Raw genomic sequence first — 15,317 nt, forward strand, 5'->3', positions numbered from 1 at the left:
CAAAGAGGGATCATGGCAAAGGCTTGAAAAAAAGGCAAAGGAAGTACCTCTAGAAAAAATGCAAAGGGGTGGAAGGAAGCATCTTGGGGGGATTGCAGAATTACCTTTATTTTAAATGATTGGGAAAACTCAAGTGTATGCTTGAGATATTTTTGGTGAAGTGAATCTGTTATAAATTTGCTAGAAAATTGTAATCATGTAGTGAACATAAACCAAATGTTTCTCATATACATTGTTGCCTAGCTTGTATTGGGAAGGATAGCTATGTCTTGAACACTTTTGCATGTGCAAGCGTGGTTGTGAAAGTCATTTTTCTTTGTTGACCTTCCCCTTTCTCAAGTTTTCCTTTAAGCAACAAAAATACTTGGATTCCAATATCAAGTTATTGCTGCACTATCTTTTAAGAAAGAAAATTTTCTTTTTTTTTTTTTTTTAAGCACTACCTTCACTTGCTGAAAGGAGTTAATGACACCTCCAAACTAATGAAACCAGTTGGAGTAATTGGAGCCTTGCCATTAATATGAGAGTGCTTATCCCCTGTCACGTGCCTAATGTTTGTGAATATCATTCAAGGACTCCTTGAATAGTCCCAGGACTAAGACTGGCTCATAATTGCTTCCATCCCCATCAGAGTGTGTCACCATCTGTGACTGTGTGGGCTGTGTATTCAGTTCCTTCTTTCTGCTTTTGCCTCACTTGGTAATTATTTTTTTAGTGTTGCACAAATGACACAGCTTTAACAATTAGCATATCCACAGCTCTGTCTTTGTTCTCAGGTGGTCGAGATACCTTTTCCTCAGCTTTGCTTCTGAGCTGACAGCCTATTTCTTTCAATTTCTCAGTTAACAAAAAGCCCCCAAAACTCCCCAAACCACCACCACCAAACCCATAAGCATAGGAGAGAGATTCAGGCTATGACATTTCACAGATATACCTAAAATTATAATAATCTATTTGGACAAACCTTCTTCCTTCTTTTCCTTTTATTTTTTTCCTCACAGGCCAGATATTTTCTGGTTCATTATGTTGGCACCTACAAATTAATCCTGAGATCTTTATATTGATACACATGGGATGTGTATAGATACATGTGTAGGGACAGAACTTAATTTCTTAGGTTGTTCTGGATGCAAAAAAAATTAAGTTTGGTGCTGTGTGGAGATTGGTTGTCCTGGGGATCTGGCCCTTTGTGCTGCAGAAAAATATCAGTAAGTGAAAAGGAAATTCAGAGACATAGCAAGGTATTATCACAGGTCAAATTGGTTTTGGTACAAATTTCCCCTTCCAACGTGGTGCTATTTTCTGTAATTGTATTTTTCTTTTGAACTTATTTGTGCCTAGCAGCCTTCTGAATTGCAAATGTGCAAAGTTCTCCTACATTTTGTGACTTCTTTCATGTTACTTTATCACTTCATTCCCTACGAGATGTAGGATCTCTGGAGTAAAGGATTTTTAGCTGTAGGCTATTAAATTTGAGTTCATAATAGGTAGTAGATCAGAACACTGGGGATACAATTCAAAAGATTATGAAATTTTGTAAGGAGCAGCCTAACAGATGAATAATTTGCTGGGCTTCTGGACCTCCAGTTCAGCAAGTTATTTGGGGCTGCACTGCCTGAGCAGATTGCTTCATCTTTTTGATTTCATTTTGGGTTGGAGTCAACTTTTCAAATATTTGTTAAACAGCATAACATTTCCAAACACATCTGGCAGGTATTTTTGGTATGGCTTTTGTATGTGAGTGATTCTGCACTGCCAGCAGAGATGTGCATCTGCATCAGGGTGTCAGTTTGATGTATCTTATTATGTCAAAAGTAATCAAAACAAATTCCTTTGGTATTTACTACTTCTCCACATGCTTCCCTAAGCTATGTTGCAGCTTAAAATAAGCCAACCTAAGGGTGCACAGATGAAATTAAGCATGAATGCAAAGCTTTCAGCTTGTGCAATCTATAAATACACAGGAGTCAGGTTAGTGATGAATGTGAAGGGTTATACGGCAGCAGAAAAAATGAATTCACATTTTCTTAGGCAACAAGTATTTCTGAAGACATAGTACTAGTATATTGTAATAATTTTAATCTTTAAATTAATGGCTCTGGATATTGACTATTTGTAAAAGTGCCTTCTTCCAGAGTTTATAGTTTAAATATTTTAAAAAAGTCTTTTTGGAAATTAGAAGAAATTTTGAAGGAATTCTTTTCTATGCCATCATGCTGGAACTTTTAGACGTGCTTGAGAAAGCTCCTCTTCAACTCTTGCTGTAACACTAATTTATGATATATTTTGCTGACAGGGATTTATCTGAAACTTACACTGATTACATTTTTTTTTGTGTAGGCATATCCAGGCATATTACTTTTAATTATGAGATCTTTAGAGGTCAGTTGTGACTCTCTGTGTATCAGTACTTTAAAAATCCATTTTCCAAGGATTTTGGAAATTCCTGAGGCCTGAGGTTTTTGCTTTCTTTCTTTTTTGTCAGCTCTAATCCGGATGGTTCGTGTCATATTTGTGGATTTATAAACTCTGCTTATTTTTTCCTTGCTAGATTTAGTAATGCCACAGGACTTGCTGTACTGAAAGACTCACAAGCAACAGGCTGTGTTCCAGTAAGAAACTCTTACATGAGAAAGCAATCTCCATGTTCAGAATGCCTGATAAATCTCAGCACTTGTAACCAGTCTGCCTGTGATGTGGAGACAGTGTTCTGACCAAGATGTCTAATCACAGAGCTGGACTTAAAATTCCAGGGTTTTGTGATTATTGCCTCAGTCTGCTCTTTCTTCATCCTTAAGCTTTTGAACTTTTTCACACTGTAAACTTTGTAGGCTGGATTCTCTCTCTGTACATTTCCTACCTTTGCTGTTCTGTCCAAAGGAGCCAAAGCCCAGGGAGAATGGCAATTGCAAGAATCACTCCATCAAAGTCCAGATTATATATGTAGACCATGTTTACATTGCTTAGTGTTTTTTTCCTGAATGATACAGTCTTTGTCAATGGCAATATCTTGAATTTTTAATAATTATAGCAAGAAAAAATTTGTGATTAGTTTCCCAAGTAAGGCTCTTGGGGAAATAAATAATTTGAACAGTGGCTTTGTTGCATAGACACTTATATATTAATATTAATGTTTATTTAACATGCTCTCTATCCATCTTGTTAACATCTGTTGTAATAATGAAAACTATTGCCAAATAGTTTCAAGAGTGATGGTAATGAGATACTCTGAGTCTGAATGTCTGTTTGGATTGGATTTTAGATTTATTGTCCATATTCTGCACTTAGAAGAAAGGGAATCTCTCAATTTTCACTTTGCTTGAGCATAAAGAGCTTTAATGGTTGAATCATTTGATCTGGTTATTGAAAGGATTGCTATTATTGTTCAGCCCAACCAGCCCTCTGGAATTTGAGGAAGGTGTTTAACCATTTGAGCTTTTTGCATTTTGTGCTATTTTATTGCCCTTATCATTACATGAAATGCTACATTATCAGCATACTTGTGTTGTTTTTGTACTGGTTCCAGCTGCAGTGTGCAGTGACTTGTTGAAACCTTGACATCTGTTTTCCCTTTTCCTCCATTTTTTTCAGAATTCAACCATGTCACTTTTTTTTGGTGTTGCATGCTGAGCCCTAAGTTAGCCTGTGTGTGCAGCCAAAAGCCATTACACATCTCAGTTACCTTCCAGACAGTTCATGATGATGGAGAGCTGTCCTGCATGCATTTTATTAATGATCATGCCTGAAAGAAATGGAGTTTATGGCACTATCACCAGAGTCCACCATTAGTCAGTAAGCTAACATGAGAACACTGTGTCATGGATATTAATGTGATGCACTGGGATTTTGGAATTAAAACACTTTTAAAGAAGGGAAAATAACTCTCCCATCTCTAAATGCATTTGGGTGGCTTTGAATTTTTTGCACAGTCCATCTGCTACTTGAAATCAGTGGTTGAAATCTGGTTCTGCTTCAGACACAAGGTGTGATGGGTTCAGTTCAGATATTAACTCTTACAAATTTCATGCTTCAACCTGCTTCTGTAGTGCACACTCTCTCACAAGAACAAGAAAGCCAGAAATGTTCCCGTGTTTGACAAAGCTGTACTGAGGCAGGTTGCTCTGAATTGAAAGACAAAAGGAAATCTTGTTTCTAGAGGTCTTTCAAGAAACTGCTTCTGTTAGGAATGCCACCTAATGTCATGGTGCTCTCTAAATTGGATGCTTTTGTAATGGTGTGTAGATTATATCTTTGAGCTTTTCATTTATCAGTCAGTGTTACATATAAAATGCAATTTCTGTTATAGAGGGATTGCAGTACCTGAAGCAAAATTACCAATCAAAACTTTCCATCTGGATTTGGATCCAGACAGCCAGTAAATTTTATTTGGATCAATTCCCAGAGAAGCTGTGTTTTCTGCAGTCTCCAAGGGAAGGCTGCGTGATCTCCCAGTGTACTAAAAAATGATTGCAGCTTGTTTCCACAATTCCCAGCTGGGAAGGTAGAGAGCAGCATCTGGCCAGCCAAGCAGAGCAGGACCCAGATTGCAACCTCCTGCTGAGCAGAACTTCACAAAAATAAGCTGACCTCTAGAAAAATACATAGAGGATGGAGGTAAAAAAATTAATCAAATGTTTCTGTTCTAAGAGTTAATTCAAGGATTCATACTTGCTTTATAGCATGAGTTTGATAGCTCTTTTACTTGAAAATGGAAATAAGTGTTGTACACTTTCAGGTAAAATGGTGAGAGTGACTTTTGTTGGAAAATTGTATTGATTTCAAGGAGAAATTGCAATCAAAGGTTTTACCTGTGTACAGATATTTTGAAAAAAAAATGGTTTTTGAGAAACATTGATCGTGTGCACCTTATTTTTGAGATTTATGGATAAAATGCAATGAAACTACTTCAGAAGTAGCAGACCCCCTAATTCCTGTTTCAGATAATGGGCCAATATAATGCGTTTACTAAACACAGTGACCATGACTGAGCAAAATTATTCATTTCACCTAGCACTAGAAGCTTGCCCTGAAAAATATTTTTGTCTGTACTTCAGAAAGATATTTTCTTCTTATCTCTGAAACTGTAATTATAATTTTCAGAAACTGGCACCTGACTGCATTTTTCTTTTGAATGAATTTGTTTCACCTAGCTGGTCTCTGCCTCCTCATTTAGTTGCTCTAAGCAACCAGAAGGATCATGAGTGAAAATTTGTCATGAAATGTGAACAATGAAAATTCATAATTGGTTGTTTTTGCATATTTGAAAAACTTTAAGCACAGACATAAGAAAATAGGCTAGCACTGCTGTTCACAGCAAACAGAACAAAGATGTGGATTTATTTTTTTTAATATATCTGCAGTGGTATTCTAGAAAGTAGTGTTATTCCAACTGAGGTAAAAAATAATATTTTCACTTGTAACATAATTGCTGATGGAAGAGCAGTTTGGATTTTCTACTACATGGTCTTCAATTGTGGGGTTTTCTTTTATAAGAAAGAAATTCATACAAAGGCCTCCTTCAGCCAATGATCTTGCAAGTGTCACAGCTTTTTGAAGAACACACTGACCAGTGCTTAAGACAGTTTAAGAGACTGCTCTGAAACCAGCAGCTTTTGTGCAAGTCCAGTTGCAGGAGTACAGTTATTTGAATGATGAAGTAGTAAAAGTAAACACCATCTTGACAAAGGGGATATTAACCATACTAGGATTTCTTGCTCATTAAATCAGGGACAACATATTCTGTGCTTAGTTTTTGTTTTCTGAATATTTAAGAGTAGAATTCAGTCATAAAAAAAAAAAAAATAAAAAACAACAAAAAACCAAAAAACTCACAGGGTCATGGTATCTTCTGCAGTAAAACCCAACTTTTCAAGCTGGGAAACTTGTTTCCCTTGTACATACACATCCTGAAATTCAATCCCCAAAACTATTTTAATATCTCTAACAAGGCCTTATTCAAGCATCTGAAATCAGGGAGATTTTATTTTGCTTAGTGATCAGAAATTAGAGCAATTTTAATTTCCTGTTTCTTAGGGTTATGTGAATACATTGTTTGCAAATAGTTGCCACCTGTTTGGACAGAAAAACCAGGTGGGCTGCTGTAGTATGCACTTGGTGTGTCTGACCACTATATGGTAGTGTTGTATTGCAACTGGTAAAGGAAAATGCATGAATGCTGCAGAAGAAAAAAAAAAAAAAGTTCAGATCTAGTTGAACTCTGCTATCAAGTCTTAACTATTTTTCCACTGGCCCATTATTACATCTTCTGCTTTTAAATCAGCTACCCTATCAATGTCTGATTTTCCTGAAAAAACATCCTCTGCTTAACATGAATTTATTTTAAATGTGTGAAGAGTTTTTTTATTCTCTGTTCCTGTACAAGCTTTGTTCTGGTGTTTGAATTGTCCATCACGACCATGCTGATCTGTTGTGCAGTTGCTGTGGGATTTTATGGTGTCTAGCAGGACTCAGTCTCCTCCAGTGCAAAAGCCACGTTCCCATGGCTCTTGTCCTGTCTGCCATGAAGCAGCTCCTGACAGGAGTCTCAACTGGCCACATTGGTGGTTCCTGAAGAGAAACCTTTCATGAATCTCACTGCTTGTGCTTCTCAGTATTGCAGTCACACATAAGCCCATGAGGTGTCTGTTGCTTTCAATGTCTCTAACACATATGCTTGCTTGCTAAATTAGTTTGAGTCTTAACAGAGAATTATTTAGGTTTCACATAATATTTCGAGACAAAATATGGTAGCTACAGTGCAAACTTTCTGCTATCTTTATCTGAATTTTAAAGGATTAAGGTAAAAAGTTTTTATAAGGGCTTGTCACAATGTGAACACATTTCTCAACAGGAATGTGATGGGACATTTGAAAAACCCAATTTGAGTTGACTTTTTTTTTAAGTGTGCCGTCATTTAGTGCAACCCAGAAAAGTAAAACAGTATATTAAGTGTACAAAGCATAAGTCTGGAAAAGCTTTCTTGTCCTTGTGAAATATTTTACTGACCAAGAAAGACATATTTTGCTGAGTACAATTTTTAACTTAAGAAAGTAGTTGATTTTTTTGTCAGTTTGTTTTGCCAAGACTGATAAAGATCATACTGAGCTGAGCTGTGTATATCACAGAATGGATGCTGTTGAATACTCAGTTTGGAGAAGGGGACTGATACCACATCTTCAGCAATCAGAAAGGGAGTGAAATCTCTGTATTGGTGGCAGAGGAAGCAAAGTGAAGAGCAGTGGGTCCTGAGCCAGCAGTGACAAACACACAGATGAGGGGAGAATGTGTGTGAGGCAGGTGATGCAGAACTCCCCAGGGCACAGGGATGCTGGCTCGTGCTTTCCCTCTACTCCTGCCAGGCAGCACCAGAACAAGCTGTTTCTGAGGCTTTTAAAGGTGGAAATTGTTATGTTTTTAACTGTGATGGTGTCTTGTGTTCATCTGATTTGGGGGGGGCACACACATGATTAGAGGCAATAATCTGCAATGTGGCCACTCAGGCCAATTGGCAAGAGCAGCTCCAGCAGCCTGAACCCCTGCAGTAACATCTCTTCATTTACAGAATCCCCCACGGTGCCATCTCCTCTTCATTTACAGAGGGCACTCTTGTAATGAGAATCTCATGATAAAATGCTCTTCTTCACTGAAAAGCTCTCACAGCTTGTCAGGGCAGTTGTCACCATGGAGATTTCACTCCAGCAGCAGAGAATGGATTTGGTGCCGTTTATCTGCAGGAATGTGCAGCAGACACCTCCCAATGGCTTCAGCTAAGCCACCACCTGAGGAGAGAGCTCGGATCAGAAGCTGAGAGAGGAAGTGCACATACACTGATGATAAATTGTATTTTTTAAAGGTGACCGGATCTCAAGAAATGGCATGTATGTAACGACAGATAAATGTGAAAGGGTATGAATAAAAGCCTCCGAGCCTGAGCCAAAAGGAAGGGAAATAGACTTGCCTTAACCTTAAAGGAAATATTCAAATGTGATGGTCTGTGAATTCCAGCTGAGGTATAATTCCTTTCCCTCAGAAAGAAGGGAGAGCCTAAGGTTCCTTGAGGAAAGGGGAGGGGAAAAAAAAGACTTGCTATCAAATCCATTTAGAAAGTGTTTTTCCTTCTCCAAAGACCTTATCGATATGTTTGGATTTCTCATTTCACAGAAATTGCCTATCAATCAGCATGGAATGATTAATATCTGATTTTCCTGAAGCTGTGAAATCCTTCTGTGTGAGTAACAGCTTCTTGTCTTACAAGTCTGTCTTCTGAGGGAAATTCCACTTAATAAGCAGTATGGTACAAAACTGAACACTTTGGGAAAGCTAATATGGGATGCTGAGAGATAAATGGAATAGTGTCGGAGGTCTCTTCTGATACTGCATTTCTGCTGGGATCAGGAAGGAATTTCCCCCCTCTACTCCACTCTCCTGGGACCTGCAGGGAAGTGCCACAAAAATTATCAGAGAGCTGGAGCAGTTATCATATGAAGAAAAAGTTGTTGAGCATGGAGAAGGGAAAGCCCTGGGGAACCCTTTAGCAGCCTTTGAGAACATAAAGGGTGCCTGCAAGAAGTCTGGGGACAAACTTTGTAGCAGGGCCTATTGCAATAGGACAAAGGGGTTTTAACAGTTTAAAGTATTTTTTAAACTAAGAGAAAGTAGGTTTGGATTAGATATTAGGAAGAAATTCTTTACTGTGAGGGTGGTGAGGCAGTGGCACAGGTTGCCCAGAGAAGTTATGCATGCCCCATCTCTGGAGATGTTGAAAACCAGTGGCAGGGCTCTAAGCAACCTGGTCTAGTAGAAGATGTCCCAGCTCAGGGGGTTGGACTAGAGGAACTTCCATGTCCTGTGGAACTCAAACCATTTTGTGATTCTATTATTTATAAGCTCTCAGGAATATTCACAGCAGTCATGAGACTTGTTACTGACTCCCAGGGTAGATGGCAGTGAGATAAATTAAGTCTCTGAGATGTTCCTCCATGAAGCAATAGATAGAGAGTGGGGAAAGGGATAAAAATAAGTACTGCAAAGGTAGTGGTTAGTGGAAAATGTAGTTTGGTTAAGGAGAAAAATGAAGGGAAAATACCAGTAAAGATCAAATTGAATCTTAAGGGGGAGCTTTTTAATTTATTTTTTTTTAATTTGAAAGATCAGCCTGAGGCAAAATAAAAAAAGAAAAATAGTAGTAGAGAGTATAGTGAGCTCCTTTGACATGAATAACTGAAGAGACCTGCCTAAGAATTAAACATTGAGTCTGAGTGAGCCAAGAGTAGCAGGAAAATGAAAACGAGCTCTGTAATAAAACTCATAAAACTTGACACAAAATTAATGAGTCAGAGTCCTAAAATCATGAGTCATTTAAACACTGAGGTTTTTCCAAGGATGAAACATTTTTTAGTGTCTTTTTCACCATCAGGGAAATGGTAATCAAACTCAACATGAGATTGCCTAAGGTTCAAAAAGGCTACTTTAAAACAGATTTAAGACTTCTCATCTGGCTGATCAGCAATTGCCACTCTCTGCCTGCCCCCTCCTTAAACTGGTCCTTCCCCACCAGCCTCAATTATCTCTGTCACTCTCTGTGTGTGCTCATGGATGGCAGCCCATGTCTCCTTCTTTCTTAGTGCCTCTATTCTCCTTTTGTCATGCTTCATTTCTCCTTTGCTTTCCATAAAACCCCTATACCCACTTATCACTTGAGTTTTCCTTAGAGCCTTCTGCATTTTTCTGGTTTAACCACCTCATTTCTTTGTCCTCACCCTCCTTTCAAGCCCTCCAACAGCTGTGATGCCTGAGGACGTGCCAGCTTGAGTTTTTATCATTGCTCATCCAGAACAGCTTTCAGTTTTAAGTTAAATCAAGTCATTATTAAAAGAAGACAAACACACAGAACACCCCTCCTTCTTTTCTGTCAAAGAACCCAGCACTATGAAAATTGTAACAAAGAAGTGAGATAGCAATTGTGGTGGTTATGGTGTAATGTGCTGGTGCTATGAGCTGTTCCTGAATGCAGAGGAAAAGTTTTCTGAATATTTTTTAATTAAAAATATCAGTGTTTCAGTATTAACTTGATGTGTGGTCAACTTTTAGAATAGAAAGGTATTCAATTTGCTGTGACTGCTATATGCATTTTTTGTGTGGATGTGTTTTAAAATTTTAATTTAAAAGGTCCCTGAATACAGCCAGAATACAGCAGTTATAAAAGAAGATTACATCTGTAACTTTTATCTAATGCTTTTAGTGAAAGAATCCAATCATTCTATCCATCTCTCCATCCCTCCCTCCCTGATTTCCTCCCTCTTCTTTCTCTCCCTCTCTTCTCCTTGCCTCTCCTTCTTTTTCCTCTATGTTCTTCTTTCCCTCTCTCCCTCCCTCTGCACCTCCTTCAGACCACTTCTGACTGCCCTTCTTTACTTGTGGTGAGAGAATATAACCAGGTATTGGCTCTACAAGCTGCTGTTCTCGGCCATCTGCACTCTACAATGTGAAGCATAATTTCTGATGTTTTTTGTACAAGAAGGGTCTCCATAACAAGGGTACCATCTCCAAAGAAATGAACTTTTATGTTTCAGGCCAATCAAAGTACAAGGCCCCATAGTAGGGGATTTCTCATTAGTTCCAAATGCTTGTCTTTTTAAACTAAGAAGGGAAAGTGAAGGTAATTTTTCAAAATGCCCATAGTATATATTGTATGTGGTGCAAAGCCAGTCCTGAGGTTGGGCTGGAAGACAAGTTTGCTGTTCTTGCTCCATGTTCCTCTTCTGGGACAGCTGCACTGATCTGCTTTGTGGGTGCCTGGCCCATCCAGGTCCCCCTGGTCCCTTCTGGGGACACAGCTGCTGTGGTGCTTTGACTAGAGGGTCAAAGCACAGCAGCGCCTACTGAGGTACAAAATAATTTGGGGCTCTTCCTGGGTAGACAGCTGTGTTTCCCACTGGAAGGGCATTTGAGTGTCTTGAGTTGTTTTCTAGGGCAAAGATGATTTGAGAGGAATCCAGGGTTTACTCTGTACAACTTACTCAGGGGACTTTAGGCAAGACAAATTCTTCTGCCTCCTCTGTTTATGATGGTTATGGCCAGGTCAGCCAGTTTTATTTATGTGGCTTGCCTATAACCAAAGCCTGTACTAGTGATAGATTTTCTTTTCTGCTGCTTGTTCTCTTTTTCACCACCAGTACAAGCACTCCCTGGCCTCTGCTAATGCTGCTGTTATTTATTTGTCCCCTTACAAAGTGTAGGAGAGACACCATTAATGTTAAATAACATCTTTACCAGAAAGATTTTTGTTAAAAAGAGTCACAGACTATTTAGTACCATGTGTGGCAGACAATATTTTTTCATTTTCTTTTTATTTAAGGTGTACTTTTGACTGCTCCTGCATTGGCTTTGTTTTCCCCCCTGTGAGAAATGAACCTTATTTGTAAAAAAGAAGATGGATTCTGTGCCTTGAAAACAACAGAAGAGGCCAAGGGAGGCTTTTGCAGTTTGCTGATTTGAAAACTGACTAATTTTAAAGCTGGTCATATGAAACAGAGCACACTGACTCTAAAACACTCATATGGTCCAGCTTAGGTGATAAAAATTCTTGATCTTCTAAACTGTAACTTTTTAGGTGCTGTGTTCTCCAAAGGTGAAAATGGATAATAAAAACCAGGTCCTGTTCCTTAGCTGAAGACTGGGTGTGAATAGAAAGTGTTTGCAGATTTCTCTCCAACAAGCCTGGAAGAGGGTGCTGTGTATGTGTCAGATGCTTTTTAATTTAACTGCTGAGGAGTGTGAACTTACAGAGAGGGCCAGGCATGCTGAGACAGAAAGGATGGAAAATGCAGACACTGAAGGACATCTCAGGGCTTCCAATAGTAATATAGAAAAGGTACTGGAAACCTTAAGAGAAGTTGCTCTGGAAGAAGATGGACACAAAAGGAAATTGTGATCTCTCTATAACCTTTCTAGGAGCTAAAAATATAATTCCAAAATTATTAAATTTCAGGAGGCATGAAAAGCTGTAATTTTATATAAAGAGTATGAAACTGAGGGCAAGAAGAAAAGAGGCAAGCATAAGAACACTTTATATTATAAAGTTTAAAGTTTAATGAAACCCAAAGATATCTAAGCACACATTTTTTTTGCGTGTTAATCCTATTTTCTTTCTTATTTGCATTTAAATTGCACTGATTGAACCTGAGATGCTTTAAAAATTGGTGTAGTTGAGCCTGGTCAAGTGTTGCTATGTGAATTTTTATGTCTTATTTAGTCTTGAAAGAAACCCTCTTAACTGAGCAGAGCCAAACCTTTTTGAGTTTTATTAAATCCATATTTATTTATTTTTTTGTCTCAAATATGAATTTTATTTGTATTCATGTTGTCAAAATAGCTCAACTTTGTGCTTAGAGTTGCTTATTGCTGGTATACTCTGCTTCGTATAATAACAAATGTAAAAGTTATCACTCCCCAGAAGTGTGTCAAACTTGGGATGCAAAAAGGAAATCACAGGATTTTTAATGTTATTCTTCAAATTAGTAGTTTTGTACATGCAGTGGGAGAGGTGGCAATTTCAGAGGAACTTGACTGAAGGGAAAAGATGTTTGAAGTTTGGTGGGAGTGTGGGGTGGGAAGATAGGCAGGATATGTCTTGTGGACAAAAAAGAAAGATGGGAAGTAAATGAGTTTATTTAAAGGTTGCTGAGGCTGATACACTAATAGAACATAAACTGAGTAGGAACATGGTAAAAAGCTCTATCAAATATTTACATTTTTGATGTTGGTGTTCAGGTATTGTGTAGTGTTAAGATGACAGTGGTCATAGAAAGAGAGTTGTGGTGGATCTGAATTTAAAATGCATTGCCTAAGGAAAGAATAATTTAGGAAGAACCTTTATCCTTTTTTTGGCATTTAATCTAGCTGTTGTTCTCTCAGTTTCCTGGTTTTTGTTATTTGCTTATGGTTTACCTTTAAAGTTGTTTTAATTAAGAATAGTAGTCTACAAGCAAGTCATGATATGTACCACTGTTTTTCTTCCTTATGACATTTCTGCTATAGAGGCTCAGAACTGTTATGGATGTCAAAGCCTTCAGGCATGTTTCTGGGAAGGATGATATGAATTCTATAACCCCTAGACACCAGTTACTTCAGATTGATGGGAGTACTTTTTATGCCAAAATCTGTCAAAATCTCTTTAGATAATTCTTTCACTTGTGTTTTTGTAGACTTTAAATGCTGTCTCTGAGGGGGCTTGCTTAGATAAGCTCGACTGCTCAAAGTGTTTTATCAATTTTAAGAGACTGTTTATGTGTTGTTTTGCTGACTGTAGACTTGAAACTCTATGTGTGAAATAAGCCTGTTCAAACATCAGTGCACTATTTAATAACAAAACTCAATATAAAAATATTTAAGCAAGCCTACTCTTTTTAGAATCTTCTTGTAAATATGAAGTGAGATCAGACTTTATTAAGTATTTTTGTTCTTTTAAAGTTAGACATTTAATTTGTTTTTTAAATCTGCCAAAGATGTATCAGTAAGTCCAAAGTCAGTTTTTGGTAAAAGTCACTGATTCTTTGTTTAATATGATTCCATATGATTGGAAAGATTGAATTGTTAAGCAATTGTAAAATAATTAAAGTTGTTGTAAGGAAATCATAGAATAGAATGATTTAGGTTGGAAGGGACTTAAAGCTCACCTAGTTCCAACATCCCTGCCATGAGCAGGGACATCTTCAAGTAAGTCAGGTTGCTCAGAGCTGCATCCAACTTGACTTTGAATGTTTCCAGGGAGGACACATCTACCTTCTCTCAGGGCAACCTGTTCCAGTGTTCTAGTATCCTTATTGTAAAACCTTCTTCCTTATATCTGCCCTCTTTTAACTTAAAACCATTATCCCTTGTCCTGTTGCAACAAGCCCTACTAAAACTCTGTCCTCAACTTTATTCCAAGTCCGCTTTAGATACTGACAGGCTGCAATAAAGTCTCTGAAATCTCCTGTAGGGACATGAAAGCACACCAATGTAATCCTGACTGTTCATATATGGGAGTAGAAAGAGATTATTGTTTTATTCAGTACTAGAAGATTTATTCCCAGCTCATCTGACTTGACTGTTCATCTTGGTGCCTTCCAAAAGAACTTCATGTTGACTCTGGCATAGAGGGAGACTTTGTGAGAGAGGCTTCATTCACCCCTGTGAGTTTGATTCCCTGTCAGAGAGATTTGCTGAAATAACTGCATTTCATTCTGCATACAAAACTGTAACCTTGTTTCATTGCAGCCAAATGATGGAGATGTGAACTGAAAAGCAAATTAATTATCCACTAACTACTGAATGGTGCCTTGTGCATAAACAGAAGCCTTTACCTCATACCATAGATGCACCATGTAATAAATCTGACAGTTATGGCTTTTTGTCTTATCTTTGCCTGCAGTGTCCATAAAAGTGTTTCTCACTTGTAACAGATGGTCAGAGTGCAGCTTTGAAATTTATCTGGAGATGAAGCCCTGTTGATTCCATTAAAGGTGAAGAATTTTCATGCAGACAGAGACAAAGAGGGGTTTATTGTTACAATTCTGATGATGATGTATTTCATACAATGCCTTCCTTTCCTTTTTGCAGGTGATGTGCCTTCAGGATTTTTTTGGAGATGATGACATTTTTATTGCATGTGGACCAGAAAAGTTCCGTTACCAGGATGATTTCTTGCTGGATGAAAGTGGTAAGATGTATTTTTAAATGTTTACAGTTAAAGTAGAGGGCAGATTTCCATATCATGCTAATTAAACCTAAGCACCTGATTAGAAATAGAATCACCTGATTCTGTTTCAGAAATAGCAGAAATATTTTAATTCAAAATACTGAAAATAAAATAATTGAAAGCAACAATAAAGCTGTCTCCCTACTGCAGCATAAAACTTAATTCCAGTCTGAATTTCATATATTATATGAAAAATTGTGTTTGGTGGAATTCTTTTTTTTTTTTTTTGTAAGGTTTTTTTGTGTTTTGGCTTTGAATTTATTCAATTTCTCAGGTTCCCAGTACCTACCACTGAGATTTAGTTAATGATTCACAAATAATGTGATAAAGAATAAAAAGATGCAATTCGATGTGGAAGATAAATGTAGACAAAGATGCATCTGAGAAAATTCAGGGAGTTATCTGTTTTTCAGAGGCTAATAAAATAAAGAAATCATGTATGTAATCCTCTAAGGAAGAAAGATACATTATTTGTTTTCAGATACAGATTATTTATTGTTACAAAGAATATTCCTGACTTGGGAATCAAAGTTGTAAGGAAAAAAACCAAAAACAACTAACTATAGGCATTGTGCAT

General features: G+C 37.6%; 1 protein-coding gene across 3 annotated transcripts in view; it reads left to right on the top strand.

Moving 5' to 3' along the window:
* The window catches only part of DCLK1 (doublecortin like kinase 1), a 228,149-nt gene that overhangs the window by 96,808 nt on the left and 116,024 nt on the right, over positions 1 to 15,317 (top strand). For all 3 annotated transcript variants that reach the window (XM_079304891.1, XM_079304890.1, XM_079304892.1), the window contains exon 4: positions 14,602 to 14,701. In XM_079304891.1, the coding sequence (XP_079161017.1) occupies positions 14,602 to 14,701 (100 nt within the window). The remainder of the gene's footprint in view (positions 1 to 14,601; positions 14,702 to 15,317) is intronic.

Source organism: Erithacus rubecula (assembly GCF_903797595.1).
Source record: "Erithacus rubecula genome assembly, chromosome: 1".
Taxonomy (NCBI): domain Eukaryota; kingdom Metazoa; phylum Chordata; class Aves; order Passeriformes; family Muscicapidae; genus Erithacus; species Erithacus rubecula.